This window comes from Varroa destructor, unplaced genomic scaffold, assembly GCF_002443255.2.
Source record: "Varroa destructor unplaced genomic scaffold, Vdes_3.0 BEIS01000001.1, whole genome shotgun sequence".
NCBI lineage: Eukaryota > Metazoa > Arthropoda > Arachnida > Mesostigmata > Varroidae > Varroa > Varroa destructor.
In genome coordinates this window covers 43,397,037-43,421,541 of record NW_019211454.1, presented here as the reverse complement: position 1 = coordinate 43,421,541, position 24,505 = coordinate 43,397,037, and the positions used below count along the sequence as shown (strand labels likewise).

At 44.4% G+C, this 24,505-nt stretch overlaps 1 protein-coding gene across 1 annotated transcript in view; it reads left to right on the top strand.

The window, feature by feature from the left end:
• The first annotated feature begins 5,076 nt into the window (after window positions 1–5,076).
• The window catches only part of LOC111243398 (uncharacterized), a 41,125-nt gene continuing 21,696 nt past the window's right edge, over window positions 5,077–24,505 (top strand). Inside the window, exons 1-13 of the mRNA XM_086977704.1 lie at window positions 5,077–5,174; window positions 6,949–8,554; window positions 9,660–10,007; window positions 12,599–12,809; window positions 14,194–14,477; window positions 15,161–15,984; window positions 16,185–17,120; window positions 17,425–18,123; window positions 18,826–19,674; window positions 19,971–20,205; window positions 20,418–22,353; window positions 22,659–23,406; window positions 23,775–24,479. Of these exons, the coding sequence (XP_086833830.1) occupies window positions 8,485–8,554; window positions 9,660–10,007; window positions 12,599–12,809; window positions 14,194–14,477; window positions 15,161–15,984; window positions 16,185–17,120; window positions 17,425–18,123; window positions 18,826–19,674; window positions 19,971–20,205; window positions 20,418–22,353; window positions 22,659–23,406; window positions 23,775–24,479 (7,845 nt within the window). The 5' untranslated portion in view covers window positions 5,077–5,174; window positions 6,949–8,484. The remainder of the gene's footprint in view (window positions 5,175–6,948; window positions 8,555–9,659; window positions 10,008–12,598; window positions 12,810–14,193; window positions 14,478–15,160; window positions 15,985–16,184; window positions 17,121–17,424; window positions 18,124–18,825; window positions 19,675–19,970; window positions 20,206–20,417; window positions 22,354–22,658; window positions 23,407–23,774; window positions 24,480–24,505) is intronic.

Genomic DNA, 24,505 nt, shown 5'->3' with positions numbered 1-24,505 from the left:
TATATATATAGGTAAAAGAACTAAGAGGCTGGCTGACGTTTTCGCAGAATTCGGATACAGGGCTTTTAAGAAGGAAAACGACACATATGATTTCTCACGAAGGTATCTTGGTTGATCCCTTAAGAAGACCGAATTGTCCACCAATAGGCGTACAGGTAACACGCAAATATTAGGTTAACCTGGGAGATTATCCTTCGGTACAATAGTAATAATATTAATCTGTGCAGGCGACCATTGTCTTTGATGTGAATCTTGTTTATACCTTTGGCAAACATATCAATTGTTTGAGGTTTTTATTTGACGTTCCGAAGTTAGTGTACTTGATGATGATAAAGCTAATGTTGCTGGAGGCAACCATAGCTCGAAACACATAGATTATTTATAGCATTTGAAAGTCCAGAGAAAAGTCAGTAAAAAAAAAAGTGGCTCAATACAAATTCTGCAGCACAGATGGCAAACTACAAAAGTCGCAAGTCAGCTGGCGGTCGTGTTAATATTAGTTGAACTGTTCATCAAAACTATATATTGCAAGCAAATCGCAACCTAAAGATATTCATAACATAATAGGTACTAATAGGCACACGCAACGAGTATTTTATGGCTGTTCGTGCTTGCACTGTCGGAAAGCCCTAGCGAAGCCGAAGGACTAAGGTGCACATCGACTGCATTAGGATAATTCCTAGTCCTTTGTCTAATACGGCGTGTAGAGGCAAAATCGATATAAGAATATCCTAACAATAGTAGTTCTTCTCCTACATTTATCTTTATTAATATTTGTAACACCTGCGTATTTTGCAGTGGCTGTTATTAAACTTAGTCAGATCCCATGCTTATCCCATGGATGATTAAGCAATAAACGGTTCAAACTATTTAGAAGACAAAAAAAAACCATAGAACCAATACGACATTTGCAACGCATGTTCGCTTTGTTGAAAGCCTAACAACTCGCTCGAGTAATTATGATTTAGTTCCAAAGGTTGGTATGGTCCATGATGATTTCAAGCACTATTTTCAACAATTCATATTTTCATTGTGTCTGACATCCTATATACCCGTATGCGTGCAATATTTTCATACATGACACTTGGCTTGCACAGGATGTCCAGATGCGTGCACGTAATTATGCGTAATTATTTTTCGAGGCTGAATTTTCAATAGGATACGAAATTACCAACATACATTCAATCATTGTTACCATCACAACATCAGGATTATAAGTTAAATTATCTGATACGAAAACTAAACTAATCCTGCCTGATGGAAAGCTTACCACCAAATTAAGCATCTGCAAGTTCGCTACATAATTAATAGCAAGTAATTTTATTTATGTCTCTCCTTTTGTTAGTCGCTTACAAGAACCGTCTCAATATAAGCTCCGTTACGTTTTTCCTTCCGTCACTAGGAAAATACTCATAAAACAGAGCTCTGCCCGTGCCGGTGCTCGAGATGGAGAAGTTTCAAATACTAGTCTCGAATGTCAGCCTTTGTATCCATGTGCTCAGATTTATCTGTTATTTATCTGTGTCCATTTTTATATTTTAAATGACCATCTGTGGTGTTACAAAAAGAATTTTGAACATTTGTGGCACTCCTAGTGTGACGATATTGAACATATGATTCTTTTTGAGGGGATAAAATTATCGCATCGTTCATTGGGTCTTTTTTGTACAGTAATTCTTAATAATTTAATTAAATTTTAATTAATAATTTTCAATAAATTTTGTATCAGTTAATTTATTTTTCATGGCATTGTTGTCAGGCGGTGGACTAACATTCTTTATTCAATAAATAACTCGGAGAACATACATATTTAAGAATGCTATATGGTTATTGTTTTTGGTTAGGTATGAAAAGAGCTGTTAAATGCAATGGCTGCTAAAGTTTTGCTCTAATTACATTTCAAAATTTGTACGGCCAGGCATCGGCCTAAGAACAGCAATATGCGGCAGATTACTCAAAAACAATTACTGTTACCAAAGTAAGCATAAACATATTTTATACCTCTATTTTGAAGATCGATCGGCATAGGTCTTAAACTAGCTTTGCATTGAAAAAAACCCATCATCTGAAAAGCGATTTTGGAAAGGTCTGACATCGGTAGGCTCAAAGCGTACCGACTGATACAGTACGCTTTTTCTAAGTGCTATCGTCTTAGAAATCTCCACCAGATTTTTTCTACGAAGAGGATGTTTAAAATCCGTATTTCCTTTATAGACTTTGAATTCTTCGTAGTACTGCACTCCTGAGCAAGCATTTAAGTTTCAAATTAGTTACAGTAATACTATAAGGCTTTCAAGAATTGCTAATGCTAAGTGTGCCTGGTTCGTAAAATACGTCGAAACTATTAGGGTTTGTAAAAATTCTCACATAAATGCATAAAGTTTAAATATTTTTGAAGCACATGAAATTTTCATTTTTGTTATTTGGCAAAGCCACTAAGCATTATGAGCTGATCCTATATTTACCATCTATAACGTTAGTCATCTTAAGCTTTCCTCGTTATATTTAAGATGATACACCAAGAGCAAGCTTATTAATTTACTTAATTTTAGCGACCTTGCAAAAAAATGAAGTTGATTTATTTCCCACTTTAAGCACCCCATCTATTCCTTCATCTGGGAGTTCATATAAATACAATGGCTGTACCACCAACCAGTGTCTTCCCTACTCGATCGTTAAACAGACGCATAACACTACCTATAGCTAGGACCTTTCTGCTCATGATTACGTTTTTTACGTTTAGCCAATTAAATTATTGCGGTGTATTCGGGGAATAAGTACACATGGAATTATTTTATGCTGAAAATACCCGTCGGAAAACAACAGAAAACTTTATATGGCTTAGTTTCTCATATAGCTATTTAGGGCTGATTTTGTTATCCTTTCGAAGTTTTACTGTTTTTATGGGCATTAACCCTTTTTCTATCTAAATGTATTCTTTTACGGACTTCTAGCAACAGTAAAAGAATACATTTAGCAACAGTTGCCAGTGACACTGATTCCTTGCTCTACAATAAATCGACGCACTATTTTACTTGTAATTAGACAGAAGAGCGATTTCTAACACGTCTTTTCTATACAGTAACGTTAGAGCCGCGCAGCGGTAACGTATCTACTAAATAATCTACATAACACTGTTACTACTTGTTACGACTCACTGGTGATCTATTCCATCCACCTTTCTGTTGTATAGCACAACTGAGGCTCAGGCACCTAACTTAATATAGATACTTGCTTTAGATTCAATTTGTATTTTAAATAATCGTTTCACTGATCACTCTATTCACGGCTCAGTTACTTAATTTCTAATATGTTCTTTTCCCTGTGTTCGACAGCCTGGGCCCCCGTATCTGTCCAATTATATACGTCGATAATCTAATGGCTTTTTTCGTTACGGGTTATACGTCCAACTGAATGGAATTTTGCGGTTGAATAACGTTTTTTTGCACTAATAAAATTCACTTTTACATTACATGACGTTGATAAGTATTTGTCAATCATACTTTCGACTATATACGTACGTTTATATTTCTACGTCATTAATATTTGAGGCGAACAATTATTAGTAAGTTTACAACCTGTATGGTAAAGGCATGATGCCATTAGTTTAGCATTTCCATTGACTTTCAGTTTCCTTACGTTATCAATCCACTAATACCGTTATAAACGTTTACTTTTTTATACCCATATATTTTATTTGCGCTATTAAGTAATGTTTAATATTTTTAAATATATTGGCCCAGACGACGTACTCAAGATACGAACAACTGAGAAATAAATTAAAATATAAGATTAAAAGAAATACCCACATTAGTTGTGGAGAGAAGATACAATTTACATCACTACCTAGATAGGTGGCTAGTTTCAGAAGTATATTCGAAGCATCATATTTTTTTCCTAAAATTATCCAATATCAATTCTATTCTATATAATTGTAAGTTAAATAAATAAAGATGGTGGTAAGGTGGTAAAATAAATATAGATTAACTACTGAAGTTTAGGATTAAAAATCAATAAACCACTTAGTCGATCTATTGTCATATCATCTAAGCCCTCAACAGGTTGTTATCAAATATTAACTGATTTCCTCCAACTGTGAACTGTTGAACCTAAAAGTGAACTGTTGCTGTAGTCAAAAACAGAACAGTAAAAGATATATCACCTTAAGTAGACTTAATAAAGCTATTATCTTTTTTTTTCAAATTCGTTTCCATTAAAAACGAACCCGATTATACATCTAGCTACATTGACTAAGCGCTGTGTAATTTGTTCTTGCATAATTATTGGTTATAACTTACAGCGTCCTCATTACTGTGTTGCTAAACGCTCTCTCTTATTGCTCGATGGCGCAATTTTTCGTTTGTTTTCCACCTAATCCATGGTGAGCGACTCTCGTATATGTTTCGATATTGCTCTTATTCTTGCGATTTTCGATTCATTTTTATTTGCACGTACTTCACGTGCTTACTTGGCTCGGTATTTTTGCGCGCTACAACTATCTGCGCGTATCCGGCCCCCATGCACGCGCTGCTGCGTGCAAGTCCATCCACATATTATCCGCCTGCTTCTCGCCGTTCCTCTTCCATCACACACTCCACCTGTGCTCTGCTCTGCTCTGTTCTCACTGCGTGCTCGCCACGGCTTCCCTCACCCATTCCTGCCTCCGCTACGGCTGGCGACCCAGTTTTAACGCAAACATTCTCAAACAGCGACTGCAACCAAATGAAAAATTCCCTATGAGCTAATTACCTTCGAAAAACTATCGAAGTAACAAAATGCTCTAACGCGGTGGCAACTCACGACTCTAATTAGTCATTTCTCCTCGCTCCAATTCAAAAATAGCGCGCCAGCCGAGCACTGGAGTCCACTTCTCACTATAACTACCTCATAATTGTCGCGAATTTCATGCGTGTTTCTCGATGCAGACCCACCAGGGGCGTCAACTCGATCCTAATACGGGCCGCCCGCGTGTCCACGGGCCACAAAATCACCGTATTAGACATTGAGTCCTCTGGAGTGAGCGCCCTTAGACTCCGAAGTGGCGCTTCCGCTGATCACGTGACCCCCAACAGCCAATCAGCACCGCTGTCAACCAGCACAGCCGCCATCTTTGAGCAAGTCGCTGTGTTCAATGTTAGTGCTACGCTCTGCAGCTTCAAATCAACGTCGAAATGGCAGGTTTTTTCATGAAATATCCGAAAATCGCTGACTAGAACAACCCCAACGGAGGCGGTGGACCACTTGCGGCCGAACAAGCCGAGATCCGAGCGTCCCTAGGCCACTTTGGCCCCCGCTGCTATTTGTTGTGCTGCTGGCTGCCCGTGGAGCTTGTAGGCTGCAAGTGCCGAGGATATGACCGGTGTGTTTCAGGCCGTTTGGCTCACCGTGTGAGGGACAAATCGGTCCCAAATCGGCGGGAGGTGATCATCCAAGTCCGATTGAGGTGAGCCGAGGCCGTATTTCGGCTGAACGCCGAAGCGATGTCTATCCCTAACATTCACTGTTGTGTTTTGTGCGGCAGAATGAATAGGTCCGAACCGACCGTCGACCGTGATCACGGTTGCTCTATTAGTGGCTGGTTGCTTGTTGGACAGGCTATTGCCTGGCCGACAGTGGGCTGTAACATACAGCCGCAGCAACAGTGCTGTACTGCTGACATAGGACGGCATTTGGGCATCTGATGCCTCCTGCACAGTTTTCGTAGCCTACACTAGCGACAGTTCGTCCCGCGACGGCGACGACTGGCCAACTGTCCCCTGAATCGTGTGAGGTTAGCCAAACCTCCAAAATCGTCGTGTTTCGTTTCTCTGGCGTATCTGTCTATCCACCATTTGGGTGTCTGTCTTGGCACTGGTACAAGGCAATAATAGCGGACTGCTGGTGCGGGTGATGTTGCGGAGACGGCCTACGGCTGTTAGTGTTGATGGTACTGAGCACCAGCAGCAGAAGCAGTATCAACGCTACTGCTGCTTTTCGTACTGCGAGAGATGGATGCCGAGCGGCCGAGTTTACGGAGATCCGTAAAACGCGTTGTTCTAGCGCCGCCGCCGCCGTCGTCGTCGTTGCATTTGCGGTTTTTCAGTAGCGGCAACTGCGGCGGTGGTAGCGATTGGTGGCGGTGGTGGTAACGGCGAGCGAGCATCGAGATTCTGTGGGGGAGACATGCCCAGAGTTTTGTTGTCTGGCCCCGTGTTGTCTCGGTGTCTTTCGTCCTGGGCTAGAAAGAAAACTTTGGCGATTTTGACTCACTGTGACCAATCGTCGCAGTTTAAGTGTGCGTTCAATTTGATGGCGCCCGACTCTTCCGTTTATCATTGGTATCAGCTTGTGTATCGCCGCCAGTCAGGTGGTAATTGCCGTGTTGATACTTGCTGTTAAAGATAGAATAATGTAATGGTCTCAGTAGGTGTCATCGCAGGGATCACAACAGCACCGTTTGCTCGTGCTGTGTTGTCTACCTGCCAGATCATAGTACTGATCCAAACAACAATAACAACAGCAATTATCACAAATGCTGTCGCTTGCTAGCCACCATTCGATTAAGTTTCGGGCATCCATCTCTTCCTAGATGTGACTGTATACGTGAGTGAGCGCCGCAATCATTAGCGTACACTGCTTCGTGCGTCGCGCTGAATATGTTTCAGCGAACGAATGCTGTGTTTGTTTATTTGTTTGTTGTTTATCTGTTTGTGTGTGATCCTACCCGTGTGTAGTAGCCACTCTCAACAACAATGTACTAATGAGACGATGCTCAGGACGACGTAAATTATGAGAAAATTTGTTTTCCAGGGGAGGGGGCGGCTTCGTAAGCTAGCTATGTGCAGTGTTACTCACCGTTCGAGCTTTCTATACACTATCTAATGTGTCTAATATTGTTATGTTGTGTATGGCGTCTTTCTTTCGACGTGTGTGTATGTGTGTGTGTCTCTGTGTGCGTTTCAATTTCAGGTGTGATAGCGACATGGCCCGGAGTGAAGCAGAAGTTTGCAGCAGCAGAACAACTAACAGCGACGACGGCATTCACAGCAGCAGCAGCATCATCGCCACTAACACCAACAGCAGCGAGGGTCGTATAAGCTGAACGTTAACGTAGCCGAGTGACCAGCGGCGAGCGAAGAAGATCGAAGTCGAATGAAGGAAGAAGACGCTCGCTTGCGCTCATAGTGAACAAGCGCCGAAAGAGAGCAAGTCAAATCAACTTAGCCAGGCTACGAAGAAGTCAATAAAATCGAATATCGTTACTAATCATCGTACATTGTACAATACCGTATGTCGTGCATTGCTGTGTCGGGGGAGTCTTCGCGCTGGGCTCAAGTTGTGCGTGATAGCCTTCGGGTCCATGTGTGACTGGATGCCCTCGGTCTAGCTAGTGTGCAAACCACACGCACGAACGCAGGCAAATCCAGTAGCGGTCCTGCTCTCACCTCCATTACTGTTCTCTTTATGCGCCTGACGGAGTTCTCACTGTTTTGCAAGTGAGTGCAAAAAGCCCAACTCAAGAAAACAAAAGAACAAGCCCTAAACTAATCTCAACAATTTCAACATCGATTTGGCTTAAATATTCATTCGTTCGTTTGTGTAGCTACTAACGATAAGGAGCACAGTTCCCTTAAGGACTCCGTTAGGCGGGCAGGCTGTGACGACGGGCAACAAACAGCTCTGCGGTGGGGTGCTGTTGTACTGGTGTTTGTATCGTGACGTACTGCGACGCACAGCGGCCCACTGCCAGCTACTGACAATAATAATCATAATATTAACGCTTGTGCCTAGTTAGTGATTTGTGTATTGTGCAAGGTGGACAAAGCAGCGGCAATAGCATCAACAGCTACACCTGCAGCTGCTTCGACACGGACAGTTGCGACTGCAATCCAATAACAGTAACACTACTAAAATAGCCGGATAGCCGTACAATAATAAAAATAATAATTATAATAGTAAAGCAAAATCAACGGTCGACTGTTGAAAACCAGAACTGCATCAATCACAAGAACTCGAATGGTGATTGAGTAAAGTGCGCCAAGTGTTCCCATTCAGCTAAAGACAGCGGACAGACAGGAAAATAAAGAAACTTTGACTGCCAGCCAGCTCATCAACCCGGCAATCTTCGCTTTTTGCGATCCCTCGATTGTTGTTATCGTCTGATGCTCATCCCGTTGGTATCTTCAATCGCATTATATCCATAAATCTTCCAATAGTGGCTGACTTTATTCAACCCCTTCCTTCCTCCGCCGTGGAATTTGTACGCTGTCTATGTGACTGTTCGTCCCGCGTCCGTCTCTAAGATGCAGGATGCCGTCCGTGACACACACGCAGCAGCAGCAGTAGTGATCCATTCGAGTCTCTACAACGGTAGCCCGCTCGCCAGGGCCCGGAGGGCCTCGGCGCGATAGAGAAGCGGTCAGAGGACGCGCCGTGAAGACGCGCGAGGCTTTGGGAGGGGTTGCTGATACAGGCCAGCGCAGCCTCCCCGCACCCTCCGCAAGCATGGCCGACCACCTTGTGGATGCCGGGCCTCCGACCAAGAGGCCCAAGGTCTCCGACCCGACAATGGGAGGTTAGTATTACGTGACGAAACGTGTTACTCTTGAAGGAAATTTTGTAAGGGATACACGACGAGTGTTTGTTTTGTAAGTTTAGCCAGCATAGCCAGAGTGATGATGGTGTTATTACTGCGAAAAGGGAACAAAAGGAATAGAAACATAGGTCCAAGTCACATATAATGCTGATACGGGTATCCGCTGTGGGTTTTGTCTTGTGGGTCCCAGTCGTTGCCTGCGCGTATTTTGTGTGTTTATGCGTATGTTAAACACAGCATTACTCCCTGCTAATTTCATTAGCATCAAGTGAACAGTGTGTAAACTCACCGCAGTATTGTGTGCGCGTTCCAAATGGTTCACTTAGTTTTCAGCCGTTTCTTGTTAAAAAGGCTACTTCTTTTTCGTAGAGATATTAGGCCTTCGAAACATAGATACGAAGGAGGGTAAAGAAGAAGTGAGCATTACTGAGTTCGGATATTTTATTAAACACTATAATGTTGAAATAAGAGTAAGATGGCCAAGTATGTGATGACTGTGATCTAAGCTCATGCTTAGAGGAAAAAAAAGCTCATGCTTGAATATAAGTTCCAATACTGACAGGTCTCTACTTAATAAAAAAGTAACTGAATCAAACGGGGTTACTATGGGTTTTTCACTGAGCTGAAGTTAAACACCATCAACTGTAAAGTATGGTTCGGATTTAGTAAAAAAGCGCTAGTTGCGGTCTTTTAAAGATTCATAAAGACTTATTATAATATTGGTGTTAGCTATAAGTGTTGGCGATATACAATATAATTAATAGAATCTAAGATCTGCTAGGAGACGTATCAATTCATTGTAATCATCCGTTTAGTTAATGGGTATACAAGATTCACGTTCATCATTATATTGAAAAATGTATTGATTACTTAAAAACGAAATTCGTGTTTGATGTTTTTAAAATCGACATATTAGTGCTAAACGGTGTGGGAAAATTGTATAGGGAAAGAAGCAGAAAAATAAGGATTCCTAAAATGTCAAAATATGATAAAAATTAATTGATTGCCACATTGTGGTTATACCAAGCAGGTGCATTGTTTTACGTGTTTTTCTTTTTAACCGTGTTGCTTTCTCATCTTGCAGACTTCAATGCGCTTCTCGACCTCGAAGCGGAGTTGCCCGAAGAGTTGATGACTGGTACCGGCGGGGGTCTGGGTCATCAAAATGGCGCGCAGAACGGGTTACCTCCGGGTGGCCAGATGGCCAATGGTGCAGGCCCGGTTGACCCGAACGGCGGTCAGGTTGGAGTGGGCCCGGTACAGCAAGGCACTGGGGTACCAAATCCACAGCTTTCTCAGATGCTTGGCCAGCCGCCCGTACCTCAACAACCCCAGCAACCTCCGCCGTCCAACGTTATTCAACAGCATCAGCACCTATCGCAATTGCTGCAGAATAAGCCACCCCAGAACACGGTTGTCAACACTTCACTGGGTACGTATCCAGCAAATCAGCTCTCGTCTAGCAGTTCTTTCGGGGTTAGGATATCTTATGCTTATTAAAAATGTTATAAGGAATATTTCAAGGACATACCGTGTCATTCGCTCACATATTCACTGTTCATGTTTGTTGGCATACTGTATTCGATATAATTGTAAAAATGTATCTTTTTTAACACTTATGCCTTATTTGTGTTTAGTTCAATCTGTACGTAGGAGATGGAACCAAGCTTTCCTTAATAACGTGTTGCACATTACTAAATGTAATTCTTATCATTTTTTTATCATCGTTTTTATTTATGTCAAAGACTACAAATTGATCAATATACATACATATTTAAGGGTTGATGATGAACCTCTAGACTAAGTGAGTTAGTAAGGTATTCACGTGTATAGCGCTAAGCCTCTCAGAGTGTTCCAAACTGATTACTATTATATAATATATTTATATTTAGTATGGTGAAGTTTTATTAATTCGGGGTAATAATTAGCTCAAGGATAATGTTGCATCCTTAGATTAAGTAGTAAGGTATTACGCCTATTTCACGTCAGATCTATAGCACATTGCGTACTAAGCCAAGAATAATTAGTAATAATTAGTAACACTAAATATAATAATTTTAGTTTGTTAAAATTGCACTCCAAATTTACGGTCTTATTAGTATGTTTCCGTTTTATAGAGGTTTCACTTTAATAATAATAATGTAGATCAGTTAAGAGTTGTATTGGCTTCGTATTTTTTACGAACATTTTGGGACATTTTCTTAGCTTTTTTATTCCACCTCTTGTGGTCCTCTTCAACCTGCCAGTTTCCATATTCGAACTTCTTGCACCGATAGGACACTTGCTGCAGTTGTTCGATCATTACTACTCCTGACGGTGGTGTGACCTCCATATTAGTCAGGTTATAAAACCGATCTGATATTGGAAATAATAAACAAGGCGGCGGATCGGAGCGTTAATTAAAGTGCTCCGAATAGACTTTCGTCGTTCTATGTTCAGTATATACGAACGTTAGACTGCATCGCATCACGATGTCTGCAAACAAAAGTAATTCGGCGCTGAACTTTGTCAAATAGAAGATCATAATTCTCACTAGCCTCTACATTGAATCTGTACGGTCAACAATTGATGTACTTAGTCTTTCTCAGTCGCATCTCTACCAGAATTCGGATGAGTTTCCAACAATGGTTATCTAGGTGCAAAGTTTTTTGAAGAACCATATAGGGATATGTTACTTCGAATTATACCGTTATAATTGACTTGGACGACTCCGAACCCTGAAAATCGCGTGTTAGCGATTACATTCGGAGCAGTTAATAAGTTAAGCATTTGAATTATTTAGAAAATTCTGTGTCACAGTAAGTACCGTGCATACTGATCATAGTTAATCGGACACAAACGCCCCTTCTGGGTACCTATCCCAGGTCTCTTGAAGTAAACGTAACATGTGCTAAAATCGATTTTTGTCGGTTCCGAGGTTAGCCACAGAACTCTTTCAACACGAAACTACCTCGATCATTGAATTATCTAATGATTTGCTCGATTGCTAATTAGTATATAAAATTGATGATCAATATTTCAGTAAGTAGTGTATGGACTGGACATGAGGTTTAATAAAAAGTTATAAGGCGTCCAACTGTAGATTGTACGTTTCGTCGCCTTTGTTTCATTGCCTTCAGATGCAAATTCTTTAACCGTAAATTTATCCGCGATTAGAAGTGTTGATTTACTGATCTTCTAGTTTTAGAGGATTCAGCGATTAACAATTATACAGCAATGCGATGCTGTGTGTATAAATAACGCTGCTATTGGCGTATGTTAATTGAAGAATAGTTATGGTCTGTTCTTCAGGTAAACATACGTGCTTTATTTGCATTTTCGGTCTATACCTTCGAAAATGCCAAAAATCTCTTTGCTTTTGAAGGTTACACTAGCGACGAAAACGGTCATTGCTAAGGCCTTGAAAAATATTTAAGCAAGTAAACCTTATTGAAGCTGCGACAATTATGTCACATGAGGGCAGACTATACCTCGTGGAGGTCGAATAAAAATTTATTCAAGGTAAAGTCTGCAGAAGGCACCGACGTGATGTGGGAGAACCGGGTACGTCTGTGCATCCAGTACAAACGTACGCATGAGTATGAATTACCGATGTTTTCCTTAGACGCTTTGTATCATATAATATATAAAGTAGTCAAATGTCGTTCTTTGGCAACGGAAGACTTTAAACTAGTTGATCAAATGAAATTGGAAAATATAATATTAGAGGAACATTATTATCAATTATGACAGCGACCAACGTCTACGAAAAAAAATGGACTCAGATGCAGTGGTTGCACTCACCCGTTCTACACCTTATCAGTGTTACCAAATCAGTAGGTACCTACTAGTTAGCAAGAAGTTCAAATGTAGCAATCCTGTGTTTATCATAATTAAATGAAAACTCTATTGTTATGACGGTAGCTATTCTTATTAAGAGAGCAACTATCGTTTCTTTTTATATCGGAAGTGCAGGTTTTTACTCGATTGCGTGTTTACGTAATTTCTCAAACTGCTAATCAAGTATTATTGACTGTATTACAGGGCAAATGTTATCTCAAGGGGTGAACAAAACGATATTAGTGAGCAACGGGCCAACAGGCGGAATGCGTGGACCAGGTCAGACCCTCGGAAATCGTTTCGGAGGACAGCCGCCGCATTACGGACCAGGTCTCATGTCAATCGCGCAACAAACGCCCATGCAGGCCCAACAACAACAACAACGACCAATTATGGTCCAGCAACAGCCTGCCAGGTAAAAACCATTTTTCGTTTCATGCTGGGAGCCAGCCGTCTAACGGAATGCCTAACGGCGATAACGGATGTAAAACTCGAAAGACAGAGATAAAAACCATTCAAGGCAGTCAGCTGAATTCAACAGAACCATAACTTTTTTCGAAAAGTGGACGTGCACGGAGTTTATAAAAACAGAGCTTAAAACGCTATCCTCCGCTATTCTTGAGCGTATCTTGTATCGTTTCTTCCACTATCACTTCAGAAAAAGTCTGCTAAACAAGAAGTGCCGGAATTTTGATAGGACACGCATAAGATAAACCAAATCTACCTTGTTGCTTTTAAAGCATATTTATTATAGCGAAATTGGCATCGTGTCCTCTGCTCTTTCCACTCTCTCCGTCCCTATCTTTCACTCTTGCCGTATTTCGATGTATAATTTTGCTAGCCGCGTTTCGCCTACGATGTCGTCTGCTGTGTGTTGTAAAACAAAAGGAGTGGGTTGCTAAATAGAGCCACAAGATGTGATGTTTTTGGTCAACCAATGTGCGATCATATGCTGGCTTGACTGTCAAACTGTGCCGTTTCGGTGTGATACTATCAACGAACTTAACGCTCTGTTGCGATTGGTGCGACTACTGATGAATGCTATTCAAGAATGTGGCAACTCATAGGTTTTTTATGTGACTCTTAAAACTAGATAAGTGTGTGTTTTCTGACACGTTCAGATTTCAAGCCAATTCAACTTGCCCTTCTTGACGGTTTTTTTGTTCTGTTATCCAGAGCATTTGTTGGTATTTATCGACGTTTCGAATTTACTGTAAATTACAGGGTAATGACGTACAGGTTGATTCGGTTGAATAGCATATTCTAACAGAACTATGACATTCAGTGAATTGTGCTTGTGCCGATAAAAAGTTAACTGACCGTATTCATGCGACGATTCTTTGCACGGTTGTTAAGACAAAATATTGTGTTGTATTAGAAATTAGTTTTAAATTAAGTCTTTACGGCGTTGAGGAACCGTAAAGGATATACAAGTTCAAGATGCGCTGTGTTGGATTTCATTATTCGCCGGAGCGTAAAAGACCCAGGTAACGTTCTTAATTGGTTTACAACAATTGAACTGCATAATGAGAATTTACAGTTCCGTGTTCAATCAATTGGGTCGGAGAAGCAGGTATAACAAAAATTAACTAAAAACTAGTATAAGTAGAGTTTCAAAAAAAAATGTTGGTCCGCATCTGTTTCTTGTATTTGCGCTATGCCGTCGCATACGTCATACTTCAAATTAACAACCTGAACCGATTTAATTGATTATCATTGACTCCTGAGGTAGCTGCACCTAAAGAACATTCATGGTCTAAACAAGAATGAGAACGCCGTTTGTTGTTAACAAATTTCAGGTATCAAATGATGAGCGATATACAAACAGGCCAGACAGGTCCTATGGGCAATCATATAATAAACCAGTCTGGGCAAGTCGGCCAAGTGAATCAAAATGTTGTAGGACATCAAGGTGTGCAAGGTGCCGTTGTGGGCGGGCCAATTTGTCCAGCAGGCCCTATGATGAATCAAGGTCCTATGAATCCTCAGCAGCAAGGACCACCTCAGAACCAAGGACCTAATGCACCCAGTCAACCGGGGCTACCGACTGGGATTAACGCGGCACCCATGAATGCGTCGCAAGGTACAGAACACTTGTTACTGTTATCGATTCTTGTTACATGTCAAGAAGTAAGTTAAAGCAATTTTTTTGCAAATACGGCAGTCAAACATATTTTTTATGGTACTTATCTTGGCACTAGTTTTGGGTTGAGCATTTTCGAGAGATTCGGTATTTGCTATAACAAATTTTAAATCTATGCTGCATAATCGCTATCGATGTTTGAGTTTTGTGTGCAACTGGAGACAATGCGCATGGATCAGGTAGAGATCGGTTAAAAAATTTTATACTCTGTAATTATAAGCTGGGAATCTTGTATACTTAGCTTAAACCTATTCGAGTCTTTCGCGACCCTTCTTTAAATGATCATGAGAGTACCATATGTCAAAATGGTGTTACATAAGTACCAATACATTATAATCTACTTTAGCCTGCAGAGAAGGATAAGCTAGTTTGTTAACCAGGATGTCTCACTATACTTCAGTCACACTCTAGTAATTGTTTTTGTCTTTTCTAATACTTATATTGCGCATATTTTTTTACTTTTTACATATTGTTTATGCTATAAGCGTAATTATATATATATATAACAAACTATGCTTTGATAGAATCATTAAGCCAAAACTCGGGCTGACTATAAAGCTGTTGTTATTAACCTTTACCATTGTGGTTGGTTTCCCTTCCGTCGGATGTCTGGTGATCCGCAGGCGGACCAGGTGGCGCTTCTGGAAGCGGTAACGGTCCAGTCGTAGGACCGACGGCCGGAGGTCCAGGAGGACCCAGTGGACAGGGGCCAGGTCCTGGCGCAGGACAGGCGGCCGGTGATCCCGAAAAAAGAAAACTAATTCAGCAGCAGTTGGTGCTTTTGCTGCATGCACATAAATGCCAGAGGCGTGAGCACCAGAATGGCGCTATTCCCGGTGGTGCACAGCAAAGGCAATGCATGGTGCCACACTGCAGAACGATGAAGACTGTCCTCAACCACATGTCACAATGTATGGACGGAAGGGACTGCTCGGTAACGCATTGTACATCATCGCGCCAGATTATCTCCCACTGGAAGAACTGTACGCGCAACGATTGTCCGATTTGTCTTCCTCTCAAGCAGGCTGGAGATCGAAGGCAGGGTAACCAGCCGGGCCAGCAGGGCCAACAACAAGCCCCTTCTGGACAGGTGGGCCAAGGCCCCGGGCAGCTCATGCCGGGAGGTATACCAGGTCAACAGGGACCTCCACAGGGTCAGGGCGCACCGCAGCAAGGGGGTCCGAGCCAGCAGCCCAGTGGTCAGCCTGGCCTTGGTCAAAGCCAGGCTGGCCCGGGGGCTCCCAACAACATGACCGGACAGCAATCGGGTCCTATCGGCCCGCAGACCGGCGTACCCATTGGGCCAGGCGTACGGCAGCAAGCTCCGCAGAACTCAATACCTGGACCCCAGCAGCAACCACAGCAGAATTCGCAACAGGCGTCACCTGCCGATATGCAGCGGGCGTATGCTGCTCTTGGTCTACCATATGCTCCGTCACAAAACCAGGTAAGCGACTAAATCGCGCGCATACATTTGATATATGTATGAACAGTGTTCTAAAAAACTTAAATTGCTCGATATGCGTCTATCCAAAGATCATATTTTCTCTTTGTTAAAATTTGTTTCCGAGTAAGGTTTGTTATTACGCATTTCTATATAACCATTTTCTTTCTTCTCATTGCCTCTTCCTTTTGATGTGCATTTAGGCGAGCCAAATCGTTGGTAGTATGGGGTCAGTTGGTCCGGGAAGCGGCATGGGGGGCGTAGGGGTAACACCAGGATCTCAGCCGGCGCCTAACCCAACCCCACCGCCATCTCACAGCCCCTTCATGGCGCCCGTGTCGCCAAATAGGATGAACAATCAGCAAGCTGGACAGCCGGGCGCCAAGGAGTGGCATAATTCAGTCACCCGTGACCTACGTCAGCATCTTGTGCAAAAGATCGTCCAGGCTATTTTTCCAACGCCAGACCCGAACGCTATGCAAGATCGTCGAATGGTAAATCTTGTCGCATACGCCAAGAAGGTTGAAGGAGATATGTACGATCAGGCGAATTCACGTGAGGAGTACTACCACCTTTTGGCCGAGAAGATTTACAAAATCCAAAAAGAACTCGAAGAGAAACGACAGAGACGGCGAGAGCAGCAACAACAACAGCAGCAACAACCTCAACAACAACAACAGCAACAACAGCAGCAGCAGCAGCAGCAGCAACAACAACAACAACAACAACAGCAACAACAACAACAACAGCAGCAGCAGCAGCAGCAGCAGCAACAACAACAACAACAACAAGGAATGCAGCCTGGCGGTCCCGTCGGGGCATCGGCGGCAGGACAAGCTCCTGGGCCGGGTCCTTCAATGCGAATGCCAGGACCACTTCCTGGTCCGCCACCCAGTCAACCACAGATTGGTTTACGCGGACAGCCACCACCCAACGTCACTATCAACAATACGATGACTGGCCCACCCAGTTTTCAAGGCCAAGGCATGCCCCAGTCAGGAATGGGTCCTAATTCCAATTTCCTGAACAACCAACAGCCGCAAACTGGACCAGGACCTATGGGAGCACCGTCACATCAACCAGCTCAGACACAACAACAAATCAATGACTTCAACCAGCAACAAGCTCAATTCGAGCAGGTATGAAGATACCATCGAACCAAATAGCGGGCTTAGTGTTTATTAAGCTGTTCACAACTAAATCCGCAAAACTCTTTTGCTTCTTCTTTATCTTCACAGTATTCCAGGTGATTTACATAATTTTTATAAATGACGTATATTATCACTTAATCTCGTACGTATTCATTAAACCCAATTGATTGTTTTTTCTTTTTGTTTACATTTCTAAAATTAGAACAGCTAAGTAACTAAGCATTTCCTATTTTAGAATAATTGCTCGTTGGTATTAAGTAATTTTTTCCGATGGTCTGTTTTTTCTTGCCAGGTAATGAAGCAGCGCCAAATGCAGCAAAGTGGCGGTCCGGTGGTGGCCATGGCCAGTTCGCAAGGTGGTCCAGGAACGTTAGGTATTGGAGGGCCACTTGGCACGAACCAGCAGCAACAACAACAGCAACAGCAGTCGAACGGAGGTCAGAATAACGGCCAACTAACTGCGCAACCTGGTCATGGCCAGCCGGGGTCCGGGTCGACGATGGGCGGCGGTTCTGGTCTGATGCCGCCACGCACGGCGCTCGGCGGTGGCCTTATGAGCAGCCTACAGCAGCCACCAAATCAGCTGCCTGATGCCATATTGGCCACGGAGGAGCCGGCCGAGCTCGAGCCTAAGCCGGCCGTCGACTCCAACCTGCTGGCCAGTCAGCTATCCACAGGACTAAAACAGGCAAGTGCAGTCGGCCAGACCACATCGGGTGGTCCCTTGACGGGGGCGGCCACAGGGGCACAGCAGCCTCAACCGCCCGGTCCTAACCCAATGCCACTTCAGAGTGCGGGCAGCGGACCGGGCCCAGCGCCGCAGGCGCCTCCCCTCCCCGATAGTACAACTTCGGATAGGTTCCATGCAGCAGGTTCCGGGGCAACCCCAAACCCCCTCGCGCCCTCAGGGCCAGCCGTCGGTGCTACGCCGAGCCAGTTCACTAGTGCACAACACGGCTCGGAGGCTCCCACTAGTTCCCTAGGGTCATCGGTTAGTAGCAGCTACAATATACAGAAACAAACCAAAAACCAACTCCATGACAACACCGTATCATCCTTCTTTTCAAATATATATATATATATGTATATATATATATATATAAATATATATATATATATATATTATAGCCCGCCTTCTTGTTATCTTGTTGTTCGCGCGTCCTTTCTCTTTGCTATCTCTGTTTTTATAGTTCTCTCACAATTATTTTATAGAATTACATTTCACGTCAGTGACGATTTTATGATGGACTGACTGAGTAGCAGTAGGCAACATTGAAAAAGATCAAACCGATTAGTTATCTGCACGATGAATGTACATAGATGTTACGTATTCTTCTTAACAATTCAGATTAATTTAATTATTATTAATGTGTTCTTTATTTTGGAATCATGGATGGCATGTGCAAAGTGTTACAAAAACTACTAATACTTTAAGTTCGTGTTGAGGGCGACCATCTGTGGGGTACGCGCCGCGAGCGCAAAAACGGTTATGGGAATGTTGTCACTAAAAGCTATTACAACAGTTATCAAAGAAACAAGATAGGTATGCATCTTGTGACGTAAAAGAAAGACAACATATATAGAAACATTTGCAAGATGTCGAAGTAAATGTGTATGTCTGATGTACTTGTATGCTGTATGGCGGTAGATTAGCGAGATGTTCATTAAGTATTTGCTATTACCCTTTTCTTAGGAGACTCAGCAGAACCAAAGTGGCCCAGCTGGAGGTGTTACATCGGTAGGGCCTCCGCCATCAGTAAACGCACCCGACAGTGTGCAAAGCATCAAACAGGAACCTCCCAGTTCAGTTCCTGATCATAACCCCGCCTCGGTCGGCGGTAAGGTTACTTCGGCCATCAAGCAGGAAGCTATGGACTTCGACAGTAAGCCTGCATCTGTAAAACAAGAGGCGCCAGGAAGCGTACAGAGTTCTCAGAGCGTTCAAGCCGAGATGAAGACTGAGAATGGAGATGTAAAAATAGAAGTGAAAGATGAGAAGCCGCCAAGTGTAGCGTCAAGTGAGACGGCAACGCCTAAACCAGCGGGCACCAAAGTGCCACGAAAGGCCTTTAAACCTGACGAGCTTCGGCAAGCGTTAATGCCGACACTAGAGAAGCTCTATCGACAGGACCCGGAGAGCTTACCATTCCGTCAGCCGGTGGACCCACAAGTGCTGCAGATCCCCGATTACTTCGACATCGTCAAGAAACCGATGGACCTTTCGACCATCAAGAGAAAATTGGATACTGGTCAATACAAAGATCCGTGGGAGTACTGTGACGACGTCTGGCTCATGTTCGACAACGCCTGGCTGTATAACCGCAAGACATCGCGTGTGTACAAGTACTGCACAAAGCTTGCAGAGGTGTTTGAGGCGGAGATCGATCCCGTCATGTCGTCATTGGGCTATTGCTGTGGCAGGAAGTACGTGTATCAGCCGCAAGTGCTCTGCTGCTTCGGAAAGCAGCTTTGTGCCATCCCCAGAGACACTAAGTATTTCAGCTACCAAAACCGTTATACATATTGCGCCAAATGCTTTGAGGTGAGTGTTTTTGTCCACGTTTCATGCAGAAAGGGGGCCTATAAGTTGAGGTACTTTGCCACTCAGGCAAATCGGAGCTAATAGGGAAAGTGAACTATTTTTCTGGTATAATAACTAAGTGTGTGCAAATAAAGCCATTCAGCTTATTTCTGGTTTAGTATAAATTGACTATATACTGTTAATCAAATAATAGTCCACCTGATCTTTTCTGAATACACTGAGATGTTTATATAGGATAGCCTACAGTATCAAATTGATTATGAACTTATTTTTTCAACGATGTTTCTTCTTTTCAGGAAATACCGGGAGAAACTGTAACAATATCAGATGACCCAACAGGTGCTAACCCACAGTGGCCTAGCCAAACGATTCCTAAAAAGCAGTTCGTTGAGATGAAGAATGATCATCTCGAGCTTGAACCTTTTGTCGAGTGTTCTGATTGCGGACGCAAACTTCACCAAGTTTGTGTTCTGCATTTCGGAAATATATGGCCAGAAGGATTCACCTGCGATGGATGCCTCAAAGCTAAGGGTGAGACATATTTTCATAAATGAAGTTCTCCTAGAAAGCGACTTTTAGTAATCGAAAACATTGTAAAGTGAACCATTTTCTTCTGCGAGTGCACACTGCTTTCTAGTTGTAATTTACCCGCAGTTGTCTATTTGCTATGGCTACATATCACCATCTATCATACATCATTTGTGGTCTGCTCGTCTCGGTTGTTTCTCTTCGTTGTATTACAGGATCGAAGCGACGCGAAAACAAGTTCTGCGCAAAGCGACTGCCGACGTGCAAGTTGTCCAATTTTCTCGAAAACAGGGTCAACACCTACTTGAAGAAGAAGAACTCGGGCGCGGGCGAGGTGTTCATTCGCGTCGTGGCCGTCTCGGACAAGATGGTGGAGGTTAAGCCTGGCATGAAATCCCGCTTCGTTGATACCGGAGTGTGGCCAGAGACTTTTCCATACCGCGCGAAGTGTATGTTCGCTTTTGAGGACATCGACGGCGCGGACACCTGTTTCTTCGGAATGCATGTGCAGGAGTACGGCCATGAGGCGCGCGCGCCCAACACCCGGAGAGTGTACATTGCGTACCTCGACTCTGTGCACTTCTTCAGACCCAAGCAGTATCGGACGGCAGTATACCATGAAATATTATTAGGCTATCTGGAATATGTCAAGCAACTAGGCTATGTTATGGCCCATATTTGGGCGTGCCCTCCGAGCGAGGGAGACGATTATATTTTCCATTGCCATCCTACGGAGCAAAAGATACCCAAGCCAAAGCGGCTACAAGATTGGTACAAGAAAATGTTGGACAAAGCAATCATCGAGAGAATCGTCATCGAATACAAAGATATCCATAAGCAGGCGCTAGAAGACAACCTCAAGTCGGCGAGCGAACTGCCCTATTTTGAAGGAGATTTCTGGCCAAATGTGCTGGAGGACTCGATTAAAGAGCTGGACCAAGAAGAGGAGGAGCGGCGCAAGCAGGAAGCACTGGCAGCAGATGCGTCATGTGAAGCCGACGAAGCTGATGGACCTGATGATCCCGCGAATCCGGGCAAGAAGAAGGCCCAGAAAAACCGCAAGAGTAAAAACCAGCAACGGAAAAACAACAAGAAGAGCAATTCGGCTCACGGTGGTAATGATCTCACCGGAAAGGTGTTTGCCACAATGGACAAACACAAGGAAAACTTCTTTACGATACGGTTACATTCAGCTCAGGCTGCCGCGAGCCTACCACCCATCAATGATCCCGATCCGTTAATGTCATGTGAGCTTATGGATGGCCGAGATGCGTTCCTAACGCTAGCTCGCGAGAAACATTATGAGTTTTCATCGTACCGTCGGTGTCGTTACAGCTCGATGGCTATGTTGTACGAGCTACATAACCAGAACAAGGACTCGTTCGTGTACACGTGTAACAGCTGCAAAGCCAACGTCGAAACACGTTACCATTGTACCGTGTGCGACGACTTCGATCTCTGTGTACCGTGTTACAAAAAGGATGGCCACCCTCACAAGATGGAACGGTTAGGTCTCGATCTCGACGACGGTTCAGGCGGCAGTGACTCGTCGAGTGTGTCCGGAACCGCCAATCCCCAGGATCGACGCCAGTCGATTCAGCGTTGTATCGCATCGCTGGTGCACGCATGCCAGTGCCGCAATGCCAACTGCTGCCAGCCGTCGTGCCAGAGGATGAAAAGGGTCGTCACGCACGCGAAATCATGTAAGCGAAAGACCAATAATGGCTGCCATATTTGCAAGCAGCTTATAGCGCTATGCGTATATCATGCCAAGCACTGCCAGGAGGCGAAATGTTTGGTTCCATATTGTCCCAACATCAAAGCAAAACTTCGTCAGACTCAGTTGGAACAACGGGTGCTGCAGGCCCAAATCCTTAATCGGCGCATTGCCGCGATGCAAAATCGCGTTATGTCGAGCACAGCCAGTTCGACGGCAGCCAACATGACCGGCGTCAGCTCCGCCTCGGCCGGCGGTGCCTGCTCGTCCGCACCTGCCGCGCAACCCACGCAACCGTCACCCGCGCCAAGTCCGTTAGGCGGTGGCACTATGAGCGGCCTACCAGGCGGCGGGATGTCACAAGGAAAACCAGGAAGCGGACCGTCACCGGGCGTCATGCAAGCTCTACAACATGTCCAGGCATCCGTGGCACGGTAAGCATTATAAAAATTACGGATAATGCTTAGAATACTGAATTTTGTAGCACATCATTGAGACCTATATGTTCTTGTTATTACATTTGATACACCACTGTGCGACACAATGGGGTGATTTTTATAAAGTGAGTAACAGGTGCATGCATTAATCGATCAACAACTTCATCAACGTAGTTCGCGCAGCGAACCTCTGGCAGGGCCTCATCTCAAATATGTCAGTATGACAGTTTTTTGTTTAAGGTGTAGAGGTGCATTAGCGCATGTAAATAGCCATGTTTATGATTTATTTTTCACCGTTACAGACAAACTAGCCAAGCGGGTCATATGATGCAAGGAGGAGGTCAGTACGGAGGCGCAAACAACGGCGGCTCGATGGGCCCTGGAGGTGGTGTAACAGGCGTGGGAGGAGGTGGTAAGCCCATGGGCGGTGTAGGTGGCCAACAAATGGGGGCGCCCGGCGGCCCTCAGATGTCCGCTGGGCCCGGTGGACCGATGCAGCCGCAGCAACAACAGCAGCAGCCGCAGCGGCCCATGAACCCGGGCACGATGGGCCAACAGCGCTGGGAGTCGCCGCCACCCGGCTACCAACAGGGCAGTCAACAGCAAATGGTGTCACAGCAGCAACAAATGGGCCAGCCGGGGCCGGGCCAACAGCAGCAGCAGCAGCAACCACAACAGCAGCAAATGACCGGTCCCTCAAATCAGCCCCAGATGGGTCAGATGGACCATGGAGGGCCCCAGCCCGTAGGTATGGGTCAGCAGCCCATGGGGGGCCTCGGTGGCCAGCCAGGCATGGGCCAACAACCCGGCATGGGTCAAGGTCGTGGACCGGTGGCCATGGGACCTCCTCGTGGCGGCCAAGCTATGAACCCACTTCAACAGCTTATTCAAACCCTTAAGAGCCCATCTAGCCCACAGCAACAGCAACAGGTACTGTCCATTCTCCGAGCGAACCCGCAGCTGATGGCTGCCTTTATCAGACGCCAGCAAAATCATCAACAGAGTCAACAGCAGCAACAGCAGCAGCAACAACAACAACAAAATCCGCAGGTACGTTACGGTGTTAGAGAGGTGACAAATGGTAACAGTTGTCGTTGTTGTTATTGAAGTATTACTGTTATAAAGTTAGTACTATGGTGCTGAATACAGTTGTATTAAATGCGCTAGCGAAGCAAGCTGGTGATACTGAAAAAGTTGTTCGCGATCATATTAAAGGCTCTGCTATAATTATATATTGCTTGTAAACAGCTTGTGGGGAGCTTCCGTGAGAAGTTAACAGCTGATTGAGGTGTATATACATAATACATATAAATATGTACATTTACATTTTTTAAACCATCGAATTAATAATAAAATTATTTCGTGATGTTATGATATTATTACATCACGTTTATTTTTTTTCTATTCTTCTCTGGCAGGGTCAACAAGCAGGCGCTGGACAGCCGCAGATGGGCCAGGGCGTCGGTGCGGTAGGGGTGAACCCCCAGCAAGGTGGTATGGTTCCAGGCGCACCCCAGGTAGGCGGTCAACAGCAGCAACAGCAGCAGCAACAACAGCAACAACAGCAATGGGGCTACCAACGGCCGCAGATGGGCCCTGGCCAGCAACAGCAGCAAATGATGCAACAGCAACGGTTTCCCGGACCTGGCCCCCAGCAGGTCATGTATCAACAAAGAGTTGGAGGACCTCAACAGCAGCGTGTATATCATCAGGGCCACCAACAGTTTCAGCAGTCATTAACAGGCTATCCGGGTCAGAATCAACAGGCTATGGGCTCACCAATGGGCGCGCCGATGATCAATTCGCCACCGCCAAACATGGTCACCCGAAGTCCACAGCCACAGCCAAGCCCACGACCATCACCTTCGCCGCGCGGCGGTTACGTAGGCGGCGGCGGCGGAATGGGCGGAGGCGGTGGACCAGATGACGCCCTAATGGGCGGTCACATGGGCGCCCACATGGGTCAGCAGCCAGGGCCATCCGACCAGGGTATGGCTGGCCACGCCACACATATGGAAACCGACCAAATGGCGGCAGCTATGCAACAACAGCAACAGCAGCAGCAGCAACAACAACAGCAGCTCACTCCGCAGGAACAGCTAAATAAGTTTGTAGAGAATCTGTAAATTCGATTGTGCATACCTATATA